Genomic DNA, 16,536 nt, shown 5'->3' on the forward strand with positions numbered 1-16,536 from the left:
CACGAGAGCCAAACGTAAACTTTCACTTGGCCATTCATGCCAACATCTTTGGAGAGGGAGAATCTTTCCTAATATTCCATTAATGACACTAATTTTCTTCATCTACCCACAAAAATGGAAAAGAAAATTAAACAATCTAAAAAAACATCTGAGGACAAAAATGCATAGACCTATTCCTAAGGGACAACCTTAAAATAATATCCACAAATATATCCACAACGATTTCTTTTTGCCTCCATATTTAGTCGAATGCGGTTTTCTTGAATGGTTTTCTTCCTCTATAAAATGCGATGAGCAATCCAAACCCTATCATCTCAAAGGACGTGAAGCTCTCCCTCACTCACTCTTGCCCTTTTGGCTCTTTGATAAATCCAATTTTCTTCATCTCTTGCATTTTCCCTCTCCTCCATTTATGCCAATTTATCTTGCGCCCTTCCATTCATTGATTTTTGAGGAGTTCCTTTTCAAGGAGAGGTCGAAATGCCAGCTGTTGTAGTAACTAATCACGGCGGCGATGTCCCGGACTTTGAAGGCAAGATCACGATCTACGTGATCATCTGCGTGTTCATCGCCGCCTTTGGCGGGCTTATGTTCGGTTATGACATTGGAATTTCAGGTTTAACTCTCTTTTTGTTTTTTGATCTTTTCATTTGACCTCATTGTTCTTGTCTAGAAATAGATTTTAATTGGCGGTCTGAAAAATTGTTCACAAGGATTTGGTCATGTACCAGACATAAAGTGCACTTGATTTTACCGTTGACCCTCTAAAAGAATTATTCTTAAGTTCTATAAATGTCTCGTTTAGTTGGTAAACTAGTCCTATATTGCCTACAAATTACAAAGAAATAACCATATAACTGTAATCTTTTCGGGGGGGAAAGTTTATCGGGTGATTTTCGGAATATAACTTCTAATAATTTAAAATTTCATTATAATTTAAAATTATTTTTATAAAATGATAAATCACATTCGTCTTTCGTCACTGATTCTTTTTGCTATTTTTGCGGACACACGTGAGAATGTGTGCATTTTTTGCTAGTATCTTATAAGAAATGCTTTTATTATATAAAAAGGGCGAAGATTGAAACATCATATAATGTAATATACTTAGACAAAATGTTTAATCTAACCTCTTTTAGTTAATTTTAATCAAACACAGGAGGTGTTACATCCATGGATGACTTCCTGAAGAAGTTCTTCATGAACGTCTACGAGAAGAAGAAGCATGTTCACGAGAACAACTACTGCAAATACAACGACGCGCTTCTGCAGCTGTTCACGTCGTCACTCTACATCGCCGCCCTCTTGGCCAGCTTTGTCGCCTCAAGGTTGTGCACGAAGATGGGCCGAAAGCCAACAATGCAGATCGCATCCATCTTCTTCATGGTTGGGGTCGGGCTTCAGGCCGGCGGCATCAACATTGTGATGATTGTGTGCGGACGGATCATGCTCGGCATCGGCGTCGGTTTTGCCAATCAGGTATATTCTGTGCAGCAGTTACAAACCATTTGGCGGTGACACATAATGCTCTTGTTAGCCTTCACATATGGTTTCTAACATTTACCTTTGCTGACTATGTATGTTTCCAATTCTTTGCAGGCAGTGCCTCTATTTCTATCAGAACTAGCACCAGCCAAGATGAGAGGAGCGCTCAACATATGCTTCCAGCTCTTCATCACCATCGGGATCTTGGCCGCTGGCATCATCAACTACTTCACCTCCAAAGTCCACCCCCACGGGTGGCGCATCTCCCTTGGCCTCGCCATTGTTCCCGCCGTCATCCTCCTCATTGGATCCTTTGCCATCTGCGAGACCCCGACGAGCCTCATCGAGCGCAAGAATCTTGACGAGGGCAAGGCCACCCTCAAGAAGATCCGGGGCACCGAGGATGTCATCCCCGAGTTCGAGTCCATCGTGGCCGCGAGCGAGATGGCCCGACAGGTCAAGAACCCCTTCAGCAAGCTCATGAAGCCCTCGAGCCGCCCCCCGCTCATCATCGCAATCCTGCTCCAGGTGTTCCAGCAGTTCACCGGGATCAACGCCATCATGTTCTACGCGCCCGTCCTCTTCCAGACTGTCGGTTTTGGCAGCAACGCGTCGCTGCTCTCAACAGTCATCACGGGTCTCGTCAACGTCTTCAGCACCCTGGTCTCCATCTACACGGTCGACTGGGCGGGAAGGAGGATCTTGCTCCTCGAAGCTTGTGTTCAGATGTTCCTCACTCAGGTGAAAGAAAAACTACAGGAGATTTGCTTTAGTATTATGTTCATTCGATTCTTCCCATGATATCACAGCTGACGGTGCCATTGTGCTGTGATGCTGCAGACTGTGGTTGGCTTGATCCTTCTGATAGACCTGAAGACCACAGGCTCATTGAACCACGTGGAAGCCGTAATTGTGGTCGTCCTGGTGTGCATATTCGTGATGGGATTCGCGTGGTCGTGGGGCCCGCTGGGGTGGCTCATCCCGAGCGAGACATTCCCACTCGAGACCCGGACCGCCGGGTTCGCGTTCGCCGTCAGCTCCAACATGCTCTTCACCTTCATCATCGCGCAAGCCTTCCTGTCGATGCTGTGCCACATGAGGGCTGGGATCTTCTTCTTCTTCGCAGCGTGGATCTTGGTCATGGGGCTATTCACGCTCTTCTTCGTGCCGGAAACGAAGGGCGTCCCCATCGACTCGATGGTCGAGAAGGTATGGAAGCAACACTGGTTTTGGAAACGGTACATGGTCGATGCGGACGACGAAGAAATCAAGGAGCAAGTGCATCCGCATGTGAAGTAAGCTGAACACGAGGATTCACACGAGGATGGGACGGGACGGGACGAGAGGCGAAGTCGTGCACGTCCGACCGCATGTAAAAAAAACTGAACGTACATAGTTGTAGAGCTAAAGCTAACCCGTTTCGACATGTTTAATTTAATGCATTTTCTTTCAGACGAAAAAAAAGATTAGTATAGCTATACAGAAGTGAGGTTTGTCTCAATTTTTGTACATGTCCAGATTATCCAAATATTAAAAATAATTGAACAACCGCTCACTTCCGTGATTTACTAGATTTCTTTCTTTCTCATAACGCGCATGCCAAAACACTAGTATTAATCTATTCAAACAGGACGGACACTCCTAAATTTCGAAATTCACATGAAGGCCTTCTTATTACCCATCTTGGGCTATGATGAACAAAGGGCTTTTAGTCTGCTAAAAAGAAGATAACCGTGTGATTGCTTGTACAATGTAAATGTTGGAAAGTGATCCATTTTCCAGAACATCCCACTAAAGTATAGCTGTGTCTCTTGCATGAAGTAAGTGAGATGAGTGGCTAAAAATTACTTAGGAAGTAGTTGAAATGTGTAACAAAAAGGAAGAGTCGACGTTGGAGTTGTCTAGAGATTGGGTAAAAGTCAAAGTGTGTATGAGTTAAAGAGAAGACCGTAGCTCACCTCCTTACCTCTTGAACAAAAGAGAGAGAGACGGCGGTGAAAATCAGCCTATAAATAGGCGTGTAGTGCTCCCGTAAGTGAAGCAGAAAAAACCAGTCAAAAAGACGAGTGGGGTAGCATGTACTAAAGTGGAAAACCTCTAGCTCCCTCACCATTCCAACCAACTACATCATGTATACTCCTCTAAATAAAAACTATGAAACCGCATTTCCATATTCCATAGCATACTAATCGTTAAATACTCAACTGTATTCCTTGCCCCTAGTTCATTCCTCTACATTAACTATACCATACACATATACACTTGCACACATTCAAACCACAAATCATCATCGACATCAAAACCATGCTTCTGTGTTCTACAGTAAAACACCGACCAGATGTCACTAAACTAGTTACTTAACCGGCGATCTATGAGTCATATTCAGAAAGTAATACGAGGACAAAAACTGAAAAAAAAGGAAAAAAGGACTTATGCCATGTTTTGCTGGTCTTTGTGAGCTGTAGAAGATATTGGGACAAAGAGTCAAACGTTCTTAACTTGGTCATTCATGCCAACCTCTTTGGAGTGGGAAAATCTTTCGCACTATTTATTAATCCCACTAATTTTCCTTATCTATCCAAAAAAAGGAAAAGAAAATTACAGTACTGAAAAAACATCTGAGGACATAAATGCATAGACATTCCTATTCCTAAGGGACAACCTTTATGTCCACAAGTATATCAATAAGAATTTCTTGCTGCCTCCATATTTAGTTAAATACAGTTTTCTTGAATGGTTTCTTCCCCTGTCTAATGGGATGAGCAATCAAAAACCTATCATCTCAAAGGACGCGAAACTCTCTCTCGCTCTTGCTCTTCTGCTCTTTGATAACTCCATTTTTCTTCATCTCTTGCATTTTTCCTCTCCTCCATTTATGCCAATTTGTCTTGCACCCTTTCATTCATTGATTTTTGAGGAGTTCCTTTCCAAGGAGAGGTCAAAATGCCGGCTTTTGTAATAAATAATCACGGTGGCGATACTCCTGACTTTGATGGCGAGATCACGTTCTACGTGATCGTCTGCGTGTTCCTCACCGCCTTCGGAGGGCTTATGTTTGGTTATGACCTGGGAATTTCAGGTTTAACTTACTACTTCTTGAACTTTTCGTTTGAATTTTTGTTCTGCTCTAGAAAAGGATTTTCATTGGTGGTCTAAAAATTGTTCAAAAGGATTTAGTCATGTAACAGACATAAAGTGCACCTGGTGCCAAAACTAGTCAATTTGGTGCACCTGGTAAACTAGTCCTATGTTGCCTGCAAAGAAATAACCACATAACTGTAATCTTTTCGGGAAAAAATGATTTTCAGATATAACTTCTTATGAGATAAAGTTTCATTATAGTTTAAAATTATTTGTGAAAATTTGATAAATCACATTCGTCTTTCTTGACTGATTCTTTTTTGCCATTTTTGCGGACTCACATGAGCGTGCATTTTTTGCTAGTATCTTATAAGAAATGCTTTTATTATATGAAAAAGGCGAAGATTAAAACATCATAGATGGTAATATACTTAAACAAAATGTTTAATTTAACCTCTTTTGTTTAATTTTAATTAAACACAGGAGGTGTCACAGCCATGGATGACTTCCTGAAGGAGTTCTTCAAGGAAGTGTACGAGAAGAAGCAGCATGTGCACGAGAACAACTACTGCAAATATGACAACCATGTTCTGCAGCTCTTCACGTCGTCACTCTACATTGCCGCTCTCTTGGCCAGCTTCGTCGCCTCTAAGGTGTGCACGCAGATGGGCCGAAAGCCGACAATGCAGATCGCATCGCTCTTCTTTATCATCGGGGTCGGGCTTCAGGCTGGCAGCGTCAGCATCGAGATGATTGTTTGCGGACGCATCACGCTCGGCATCGGCGTCGGTTTTGCCAATCAGGTATATTCTGTGTAGCAGTGACAAACCATTTGGTGGGGACACATGCAAAAAATTCTAGCCAATCAAAGCTAGAGAACTTCTAAAATTTCCTGACGTATAGTCAGTTGAGATTTATCTGGCAAGTACATTATGAGCAAAAAGAGCATAAATTACCAATTAAAAACAAATTTGTGTAAAGCAACATTAATGCTCTTGTTAGCCTTGACATGTAGTTTCTATGATTCATTTTTGCTAACTATGTATGTTTCCAATTCTTTACAGGCAGTGCCTCTATTTCTATCAGAACTAGCACCAGCCAAGATGAGAGGAGCGCTCAACATATGCTTCCAGCTCTTCATCACCATTGGGATCTTTGTCGCCGGCATTATCAACTACTTCACATCTGACATCCACCCTCACGGGTGGCGCATCTCCCTCAGCCTTGCCATGGTCCCAGCCGTCATCCTCCTCTGTGGGTCCCTCACCATCTGCGAGACCCCAACGAGCCTCATTGAGCGCAGGAATTTCATCAAGGGCAAGGCCACCCTCAAGAAGATCCGGGGCACGGACAATGTCACTGCCGAGTTTGAGTCCATTGTGAATGCGAGCGAGACAGCCCGCCAGATCAAGAACCCCTTCAGCACGCTGCTGAAGCCCTCGAGCCGCCCCCCACTCATCATCGCAATCCTGCTCCAGGTGTTCCAGCAGTTCACCGGGATCAATGCCATCATGTTCTATGCACCCGTCTTCTTCCAGACGGTTGGGTTTGGCAACAACGCATCTCTGCTCTCGACCGTCATCACAGGTCTTGTCAACGTGTTCAGCACGCTGGTCTCGATCTACATGGTCGACCGGGTGGGAAGGAGGATCTTGCTCCTCGAAGCTTGTGTTCAGATGTTTCTCACTCAGGTGAAGAAGAATCTACAGGAGATTTATTTTAGTCCTATGTTCATTTGAATCTTCCCATGATGTCACAATTTGGCATTGTGCTGTGATGCTGCAGACTGTGATTGGCTTGATCCTTCTGACAGACCTGAAGCCCACAGGCTCATGGAACCACGCGGAAGCCCTAATTGTGGTCATCCTGGTGTGCGTATTCGTGATGGGATTCGCGTGGTCATGGGGTCCGCTGGGGTGGCTCATCCCGAGCGAGATATTCCCCCTCGAGATCCGGACTACCGGCTTTGCGTTCGCCGTCAGTTCCAACATGCTCTTCACCTTCATCATCGCGCAAGCCTTCTTGTCGATGTTGTGCCACATGAGGGCTGGGATCTTCTTTTTCTTCGCGGTGTGGATCTTGGTCATGGGGCTGCTCACCCACTTCTTCTTGCCCGAAACGAAAGGCGTCCCCATTGACGCGATGGTCGAGAAGGTATGGAAACAACACTGGTTTTGGAAGCGGTACATGGTCGATGTGGACGACGAAGTAATCAAGGAGCAAGTGCATCCGCATGTGAAGTATGTGAAATATGGGTTTTGACCAGGTAAAAATAAATGAAAGAAATGGGACTCTTATTATAAGAAGGAAGAAAGGGAACAGAAAAGAGAGAGAGAGAGAGAGGGAGAGAACCGCTCGAGAAGAAGAAGAAGAAGAAGATGAGGGACTACACGTTCTTGTCACGACCCCCTCGCCAAGCCGATTCAACTCCAAATTGCCACGCTGCCTAAGGATTTATGCCATTTGTTCGTTTAATCGTAGTAATTTTTTGAATTATGGCTCAAATTCGGAATTAGGTGAAATTTGAGTTGCAAGTTCCAATTTAGGAGTTGTTAAGCTGAAAAATTATGAGAGAATTATAGTTTAAGGTGTTGTAAAGTTATACCATTTTACAGAATTCGGTTTGGACTTACGGTTTGTCCGAAACGAATTTTTGAGGTTGGATGCGCGTGCTGTACAGTAATGACCTGCAGCTTTTGGGGCTGAGTTTAGTTGGTTTTCGGCTCGATTTTGGATTAGTCAAGTTATGGGTTCTCTTATACTTTGAAATATCTTTCTTTTGACTATAAGCTCTCTTGAAATGAAGTTCGGTGGAGAGAGATATTGCACAAGGAAGTTTGTCACGCGAATGGTTGCTCTTCACATTAATGGCCTTCCATCGTGGCTAGCCATTCTTGAGGTCTTTTGTCTATCCATAGTGAGCGTGTTAGCTATGAAATAGGTTAGTTTAGTTGAGTTATTAGTTTAAGTAGTATTTTTCTTAGTTTTGACGTCGATTATCGTTTAATTGATAGGATTATGAGATTATCGGTGCATATAGCTACGTTGCTTGATCGTAGGCCTTCCTAGGTAAGTAATGTTATCTCTTAAATGAATTTCTAAACTCATGTCTTAAAAGTAATAAATATTTAAGTATTATACGAGTTATTAAAGCATGTTTATTACATAAAATCTTGATCAGGAAATTACTACCTTTTAGTATTTGAGAATGGTTTTACAAAAGGTGTTGTAAAATGATATATATAGACACACACACACACACACATATGTATGTATTGTTTTGCGAACTGGTTTGTGAAATGATTTTTGAAATGTTATGAGAAATGCTTTACGAAAAGTATTTCTAGAGAATGTATAAGATTGATTATGGGTTGGAATTCTAGTATTGGAGAATGATGGTTTGATGCTTAATATCACTATGAACCCAAGTAGGGGTTTGTGAGTATGCATCTTGATTTCAGGATATACTTTTCACTAAGCCACCGTCTAATAACAGGTGCAGACCTTGCCAATGGTTCAATCTTTGTTGTTTTGTCACTAGGCTTTGTGTCGTGATCATAGTATGATATCAAACAATAATTGGTCAATGGAATGGACTATTGACGTTGTTATGAGTGAGACTAATTAATGGACTTGATCATTGATGTTTGAATTGAGATGATGGATTAAACGAGTATTTCTAAATTGTGTAAAGTTTGTTGAAATAAAACAACTCATATATGATTTGATATGTATACTAAAGAGTTGGATTATGAATTTATAGTGTTGCTCTATACATACAAACATATATATGCATAATAGCTGCTTGATCTGCTTAAAAGAGATTTACTACTTATTGAGTTGTGGTTTTTCATACCACTCATCTTTCATATGTTTCAGGTTTCGCGGTTAGCGGCAAGTAGGGAGAGAGTACTATCAACGGAGAACTTATGGTAGTAGGATTTTGGGTATGAGCTTAGCTAGTTATATGATTTATGAGTTGATACACATTGAGTTTAGCTGAGCTATGAGATGTAAGTATTCTTGATGATGCATTTTAGAAATTTCAATGTTGAAAAGAGCTTGCTGGCTTATCATATATATAGATGGAAACATACATATATATATAAATATATAATAATAATAATAATAATAATAATAATAATAATAATAATAATAAGTTGTTGGTTTTTGTTTGAGGTTGCATCCTCAGAATGGAAGGACGGTCGTGTCACCCCATTCTTGATAGATTCAGGGTGTGACAAAGTAAACTGCACGTGAGGATTCACATGAGGGTGGGATGGGATGAGAGGCAAAGTTATACGCATTCGACCATATGCAAAAACTGTACGTACATAGTTGTTGACTAAAAGCTAACTCGTGTTTTATTTAATGCATTTTCTTTCGGATGAAAAAGGATCCCTGTAGCAATACAAAAGTGAGGTTTGTGACGAACACTCCAATTTTTTGAAATTCACAAGAAGGCCTTCTTATAACCCATCTTGGGCCATGACGAACAAAGGACTGCTAGCATATTGAAAAGAAGATAATCTTGTGGTGCTTATACAATGTGAAACACCAACTAGATGTCACTAAACTAGTTACTTAACCCAAGCATTACGCTTGCCTCCTAATATGCATATTTTTGAATCAGTAATCCATTACTATGATAAGTCGTGTACGAGAAAAATATGACATTTTTATAGCGATAATGTATTATAATTTTAAAGGAGACTATCATATTGATGCTATAATGTTAAGTTTTCTAAGCACATAAAATATGAACAAAAAATGATTTTCCAGTGTATAATAATCAAAGCTATATCTATAATAATTCTGTTCATAAGGTGAAAAATAAAAATAAGTAAAATGTAAATGATGTATGTTTTAGATAAATTGCAATTTAATGTTTTCTGTTTAAAGATTTTGTCGCGAGTTTGAAGATTTTAGATAATACCAATGCTTTTCTAATAATAAATTAACCGGAGTCAATTATTCCGTTTAATATCATTATATTTAAAAGGAAATTTTAATAAATCTGTCATCAATTAAATAACATATTTAAAATTCTTTTATTACTCAAATTATGTGAAGTTATTTGCTCAGTGTATTTTTTATTACACAAATCAAATTTCTCAGATAAAATCATTTAAGCTTTAATTAGCAATAATATATTTTTTAGTAACATGTCTATTTATATGGATTTGAATGTTTTATTTTTTTGTAGGTTAACTTTGTCTGTCACTAATTTGATTTAAGATATAAATCAATTGAAATTTGTTCATGTGATTAAATTATCTATACTAAAACTCACGATTTTTTTATAAGGTTATTAATAGAGATAGATGAAAAAGAAATATGCTATATTTGACATCCTAAATTCAATACTTTTAAATGACTGAAATTTGTGTCTTTTATGTGAGATGACATATGTTATAGTTTCAAATTATAAATATTATATTTGTGAAATGCGACATAATATTTCAAAGGGGTACCTGCACCAAAAACTCTCAAACTTGTCTACAAAAATTTCAATCGGATCTTAAAAATTTCAAATAGTGCAATCAAATCCCAAAAGTTATTAAATTTGTGTAATAAAGTCCCTCCATGAACTATGTTTGAGTTGGTTAACGAAAAACGTTGACATGAACTTTTTTTTCTTAAGATATATGGCACTTATTTAACACCCACCAATCGTCACATTAGAAAAAAAAACTTGAACATTTAAAATGAAAAAAAGAAGAAGTATTAAAAAATTGAAAAAAAAGGGATAAGAATTAAAGAAATAAAAAAAAGCTAAAAATCTAAAACCACCCCTAGGAGGCTCAGCCACCTGGGCCATCGGCACTTCCGCAGTGGTGTCACTACTAGCGTTGATTAGGCTCACCACCACCAACCGCCCTAGATCCGACTCACACCAGTCACAATGGCTTCACCACCGACTCCTTTGCCTTGCCAATAGCAACCACACTCAACCGCCACGGTTCGCCTCACTGCTCTCTCAACCACGGGCATTCGCCACCACCAAACCAGGAGCACAACTTACCTCTACCAACATCTGTAATGGTGCCTTTGACTGGGTCAAAAAGGGGGGGACGCCTGGAAAGGAAAAGGTTGAAGAGTCAAAGAAAGAAGGAAAAGTGCTCAGCTCTTATAAAGGGAAAAGTACGCGACCAGAGAGAGAAATAGACGGGGGAAAGGAAAGAATATAAAGAAGAAGAGGAAAGACCGGGAAAGAAAGAGAAAAAGAGAGAAAATTGCACAGGTACGCCACGGAGAGTTCGTCAAGCCGAATTTATTTCGATTCGCAAATCCTGACAAGTGTTCACGCCTTACGCTCTTATAATCGGAATAGTTTTGGAATTAGGGCTCAAATTCGGAATTAAGTGATTTTTGAATTACAAAGTCCGATTTTGGAGGTGTTAAGCTGAGAAATTATGGGAGATTGATAGTTTAAGATGTTGTGGAGCTATAAAATTTTACAGAACTTTAATTGAGCTCCGATTTGCCCGAAACGAACTTTCGAAATTTGGCACACATGATGAACGGTAATGACCAATAGCTTTTCATGCCAATTTTTGTCGGTTTTCGGCTCTATTTTGGGTCAGCAAGCTATGGATGTTTGGGGCTTTCTTTTAATTGCAAGTTCTCTTTAAACAGAGTTCAATTGAGAGAGTTGTGGTGCAACCAAGTTTGGCGCACAAGCTCTGCTTTCGAACGGCTTTGAATAATTGCTTTGGATGAGCGATTTGTGAGTGTGTAGGAGTTGTTTTGTTAGCATTTAAGTGTAGTTTAATCGAGTCGTTAGTTAAAGCAGTATTTTACTTTATTTTGAAGTCAATTCTCGTTTGGTTGATAAAATTATGAGATCGTTGATTCGAGTGAGCTTGTTTGGTTTTTGGGCATTCCCAAGTAAGTGGTGCTATTTCTTCTATGAATTTGTAAACTCATGTCTTGAAAGTAACAAAGATTTGAGTATTATAGGAGTTTTCAAAGAGCATGTTTTTTTGCATAAAATTTGGATCGAGCATTTACTACTTTTCGATTATTTGTGAATGGTTGGAGAAACGTTTTATGAAAGGTGTTTCAAAATGTTACAGGTATATGAAATGGGTTCCAAAATGGTATGAAAAATGTCTTGTGAAATATGTTGCAGAATCAAGCGATCGAATAATAAAATAGAGGAATAAGAAAATAAATCGGAAACTAGATTTACGTAGTTCGATCATAGTAATCTACCTACATCCACAGTGGGAGTAGCGTGAAATTTCACTATAGATCAAGTGATAATCCGGATATTGCAACCACACTCGAGTCACTCAAACACTTTCAGTAATTTTCAAACCTCACGAAATAATTCTCAATCTCACGAAGGAATTATACATAAATTATTACCATAAGAATTTCTCGGGTAGAACTCAAACGTTGTGAAATTTCTGAAGAAATCAATTGTCTTGCACAGAGTTGATCTCATGTCAAAATAACTCTTCAACTTGGGTGCAACTTCAATTTGAATTCACGATAAAGCCCTTTGCACAAAGCACTAGCACAAGTGGCGCTTCAACAATTCTCATCCAAAGCTCCCACCAACAGAGAATATATTTATATATGTTGACCAAGTCACGGTCAAATTCAAAGTCCATAGGGGACTTTCTAATTTAAGCCAAACAATCCAAAGCACAGTAGGAAAGATAATATTACCTTCGCTTCTTGATCACGATTCAATCACTAAATTTTTTTTATAATCTGCATTATTCAATTTTGCTCAATTTTGGACGTGAGTAAAATATCCAATTCGAAATTTTCAGATCTTCACAGATAACAATTAATCTCAAATTAGGTTTCATCTATCGGACTCCAACTCGAGACATATTTTAACAAAATATGTATTCTCTGTTTGATGAAAGGAGTTGAGAAACATTATATATTTTAGGTCTGCAAAACCTTTTAAAAGCTATTGATTTTAAGTATGGTTTATGAAAGGAATATGTTCACTAAAAGTCCTAAAACTTATCACGAAAGTGCAATTGAGTCATAAAACTTACAAAAAGTACAATCAAGTCCTAAAATTTATCAAATTGGTTCAATCGAGTACTAAAGTTAAAACCATCCAGTTTGGCTAAAAGAAAATACCGACATGTCTTTTTTTATTACTTTTTATCCTATGTGTAGTCATGGCCACGGTTCGGAACCGGCCGGTTCCGGTTCGTGGCCATGTATGAACCGGAACCGGCCCGGTTCCGGTTCCGGGCCGATTCTTGCCGGTTCCGGGCCAGTTCTGGTTCATAATTTAAAATTTTAAAAAATAAATTATGAAATAAAAAAATAATGAATTATGAAATTATGAAATAATGAATTATTCAATATAAATTGTAATCAAAATGTAAATTGTAATCAAATTTGGGGACAAAAAGAGAGAAAGAGGGGGCTTGAACTTAATAAATTATCACTAAGCGCCTTACAATTCGTTACAATGATCTATAAAAAAAAAGGAGCACAATATATATGCTCTAAAATGACCCCAAAACCTAAGCCTATCCGAACCCCCGCATTCCGTGCATAGGGGTCACATGTCGTCGGATTATACTTCGGTTTCCCTAAGCTCACGTGGGCGTGCCCGGTATGAAAAACAAGGGTCCCCGAAATATTTGCCAACTCCAACAGTTCTTTTACCCTCAGTCGTCGCTACCTGTTCCGGTATCAGTACCGGTAGCGGTGGTACCTCCGTCGTTAAAGAATTCGGATTCATTATTCCGATCTATTTCTTGTTGTCGATATTGAGCCTTCGTCCAATCATCAACACAAGCTTGAGCCTCCACTGATTCTGGAACTAATCTTGAACGATGTTCGTCCAAAATATTACCTCCGGCACTAAATGCTTGTTCGACCGCAACTGTCGAACAAGGGGTTGCAAAAATTTGTTTTGCAATAAGAGAAAGGATTGGGTATTGGCTTGCATGCCTCTTCCACCAATCCAAAATTAAAAAACCTGTACGACCTTCGGATTCAGTAAACTCAAAGGAAACGGTTAGATAAATCTCTAATTCAGAAATATTTCCTATTACTCCCTTTTGCTTTTTTTGTCTATGCAATAAAAGTTGGTACCCTCTACTAGTTTTACCTGTACTCTCACTTTTTTTCTCGGTAGATTGAGAAGATCCAATATCACCTAAATTATATTTAGTATAAAATTCATTATATAATCCTATTACTACGTTTTTAACCTCACTTAGTATGGTTGTAACATTTACCGTATCATAATGTAAACATTGATAATACATATGCAAAAAATCACTTAAACCATCTAATTTGCAACACGGATAAAAAACACAAGCAACTAAATAAATAATGGGAATTTCGCTATAATAATGTAGCCACTTCATTTTCATTGTTACTATAGTATTTTATAATTCAACATCATTTTCATATTCCTCAAAAACTCCGACAATATTAATACACTCTACTAAAAATAAATGCGTAGTAGGATAATAAACACCGGACAAAGTATAAGTTGCATCATTAAAAACCTTTAAAATATCTAATTTTTTTTTGCAAATACCCTACTCTTGTGGGTATAAATTAATCTGAGGTATATTATTAGAAATGAATGCACATAATAAATCTTTATATGCAAAAGATTCACCAAGCAAGTGGAAAGTAGAATTCCAACGAGTTGGACCATCTCTTGGAAATATTTTTGGCTTTTTGTCATTTTCTTTACAAAATCTACCCCATCCTTTCATTTTTTGGAGATGTTTCCATAAAAATTGAATCACCGTTTTTATTAGTTCAAGAAAAATATCAAGAGTTTTCAAATCATCTTGTACACATAAATTTAAAACATGACAAGCACATCTAACGTGAAAAATTTTTCCGTCAAAAGCGGGTTTACAAATATTTTCTAAATCGGCAATTGAAGCGGTATTTGCCGCGGCATTATCAAAACCAATTGAAAAAATTTTATTAAGCAAATAATATTATTCTAAAATTTACCTAATTATTCTATAAATATTATTTGCCGTATGCTTACCATCGAAAACTCTAAATGCAATAACTCTTTTTTGAATATTCCAATCGTCATCTATCCAATGACATGTTATGCCCATGTAAGAATGAATTTGCCAATGATCACTCCAAATATCACTACCTATATGCACACATCCATTAAATTGCATAAAAAAGTTTTGTAAATCTTTTTTTCCATTTTTGTAAAGATCTTTAATTACTCGTTTAAGTGAATTTCTAGGAACACGTTTTGCTTGTGGAGCACATGCTTTTTGTACAAATTGATTAAAACCAAATCTTTCTCCAAAATTAAATGATAAATGCTCAACGGAAACAAATTTACCTAATTCTTCATTATAAGTTTTTTCATTAAAACGAAATAAAGGAGAAGTGTTATGATTGACGTACCTGGAAATTTGTTATTTCCTGATATCGATTCCCGCTTGGGTTGGATGTTTGCTCCTAAGATGTCGTTTGAATGTTCTATATCCTTGTCCACCTGTGTATTTATGTATTTTCCCACAATGTTTACAAATTATATCATACCTTTTTTGACCAATATCAAACCTTTCCATTTTCGTGAAGTGGTCCCAAATGTCAGATGTAAGTTCCCGCTCCGCCTCCTTTGTTGTGGCTATTTCGGCATGAGGATGAAGACTTTCTTGCGTCAGGACGCGCTCCACATCAGGAAAAATGTTGATTTCATCATCTTGAAAATTTGCATAATCACGAGGATCAAAAGAATGATGGGATTCCGTCATGATATTCTTACCTTTGCCAGTTGGCACTCGACTTCCACTTGCCATTTTTTGAGTGGAATGAGAGAATTGAGCGGATTGATTGGGAGAATTAAGAGAGAATTGCGCGGATTGAGAAAATTGAGAGAATTTAAGAGAATTTGAGAGAATTTAGAGTATTGAGAAAATTTAAGAGAAGAGAATTTGAGAGAATTTAAGAGAATTTATAAAAAAAAAATGAGAAGAAAATTTAGGATTAAAAAAAAAGCTAAATAACCGTTGCAATTTGCAACGGTTATCTTTTTATTATTTATTATTTATTATTTTATTTTTGCCTGTTGCCAAGGCAGCCTCGCAAAGGCGCCCGGCAACGGGTCAGAAAGGTGGCTCCTGCACGTGCAGCCCCGCCGCAGGTTTTCTTTTTTTTTTTTTTAATTTATTTATTTAATTTTTAAATTTTTTTTTTTGGAACCGGGTCCGGAACCGCCTGTTCCGAGCCGGTTCCAAAATTATTGGAACCGGAACCGGGCCCGTAGGCCACGAACCGGTTCCGGTTCCGAACCGCGGGCCCGGGTTTGACCGGGCCGGTTCCGGGCCGAAATCGGCCCGTGGCCATGACTACCTACGTGGTGATGACGTAGCTTTTTTTATTATTATTTTAATACTAATTTTATTTATATTAAATTAAGAATAAGCTAAATTTTAAAAACAAAATGGAGGAGGAGGAGGAGGACGGGTGGGGAGGGCAGCTCTCCTCGCTGCTGCTACCCCACCATTGTCGCGAGGGACCGGCAAGGGTGGGGGACGGCGGCGAGGGCTTGCAGGCCTTTACACCTGCCTCCTCTCCCTTTTTTTTTTAAAGCTTATTTCAAACTTGGGCAACAATGACGTCGTTTTAGTCTTATATTTCATACTTTAGCCACGCAGGAGCGAGAAAATATTAAAATAAGCCACATTAGCACCACGTCAGCATATTCCGTTAGTAAGTTTGACAGTGTTAATTTTAGGACTCGATTGAACCAATTTGACAAGTTTTAGGACTTTATTACATTTTGTGCAAGTTTTATGACTCAATTGCACTTTTGTGACAAGATTTAGGACTTCTAGTGAACATACGTATTGATTTGTGAAATGCTTTATGAAATGCATTTTATTTGATACTTAAGTTGTGAAAGGTGATTTGATTCGATTTGTGAAACCGATTTATGAGATGGATTTTGGATTTGATTATGGTATTGGAGGATAATAA

General features: G+C 38.5%; 2 protein-coding genes across 2 annotated transcripts; both read left to right on the top strand.

The window, feature by feature from the left end:
• The first annotated feature begins 328 nt into the window (after positions 1 to 328).
• Positions 329 to 3,043, top strand: LOC115688729 (sugar transport protein 8-like). The gene is made up of 4 exons (XM_030614639.2): positions 329 to 616; positions 1,160 to 1,479; positions 1,600 to 2,226; positions 2,326 to 3,043. Exons 1-4 carry the CDS (start codon positions 481 to 483, stop codon positions 2,782 to 2,784), a joined length of 1,542 nt encoding a protein of 513 aa, XP_030470499.1. The 5' UTR covers positions 329 to 480; the 3' UTR covers positions 2,785 to 3,043.
• Positions 3,044 to 4,428: 1,385 nt separating this feature from the next.
• LOC115688730 (sugar transport protein 8-like) lies at positions 4,429 to 6,828 on the top strand. The gene is made up of 4 exons (XM_030614640.2): positions 4,429 to 4,564; positions 5,050 to 5,369; positions 5,631 to 6,257; positions 6,352 to 6,828. The coding sequence occupies exons 1-4, from the start codon at positions 4,429 to 4,431 to the stop codon at positions 6,826 to 6,828; spliced, it is 1,560 nt and encodes a 519-aa protein (XP_030470500.2).
• The last annotated feature ends 9,708 nt before the right edge of the window (positions 6,829 to 16,536 follow it).

This window comes from Syzygium oleosum, unplaced genomic scaffold, assembly GCF_021117445.2.
Source record: "Syzygium oleosum isolate NSW1041296 unplaced genomic scaffold, Sole_v2.1 Sole_v2.17, whole genome shotgun sequence".
In the NCBI taxonomy this organism is placed as follows: Eukaryota; Viridiplantae; Streptophyta; class Magnoliopsida; order Myrtales; family Myrtaceae; genus Syzygium; species Syzygium oleosum.

What these genes read in the sequence shown, in the direction of transcription:
- LOC115688729 (XM_030614639.2), top strand. Translation starts at nt 481, where the DNA reads ATGCCAGCTGTTGTAGTAACTAATCACGGCGGCGATGTCCCGGACTTT. An exon ending in GCGTCGGTTTTGCCAATCAG is followed by an intron (nt 1,480 to 1,599) that starts GTATATTCTGTG and finishes AATTCTTTGCAG; the next exon opens with GCAGTGCCTCTATTTCTATC. An exon ending in TTCAGATGTTCCTCACTCAG is followed by an intron (nt 2,227 to 2,325) that starts GTGAAAGAAAAA and finishes GTGATGCTGCAG; the next exon opens with ACTGTGGTTGGCTTGATCCT.
- LOC115688730 (XM_030614640.2), top strand. Translation starts at nt 4,429, where the DNA reads ATGCCGGCTTTTGTAATAAATAATCACGGTGGCGATACTCCTGACTTT. An exon ending in TTATGACCTGGGAATTTCAG is followed by an intron (nt 4,565 to 5,049) that starts GTTTAACTTACT and finishes AATTAAACACAG; the next exon opens with GAGGTGTCACAGCCATGGAT. An exon ending in GCGTCGGTTTTGCCAATCAG is followed by an intron (nt 5,370 to 5,630) that starts GTATATTCTGTG and finishes AATTCTTTACAG; the next exon opens with GCAGTGCCTCTATTTCTATC.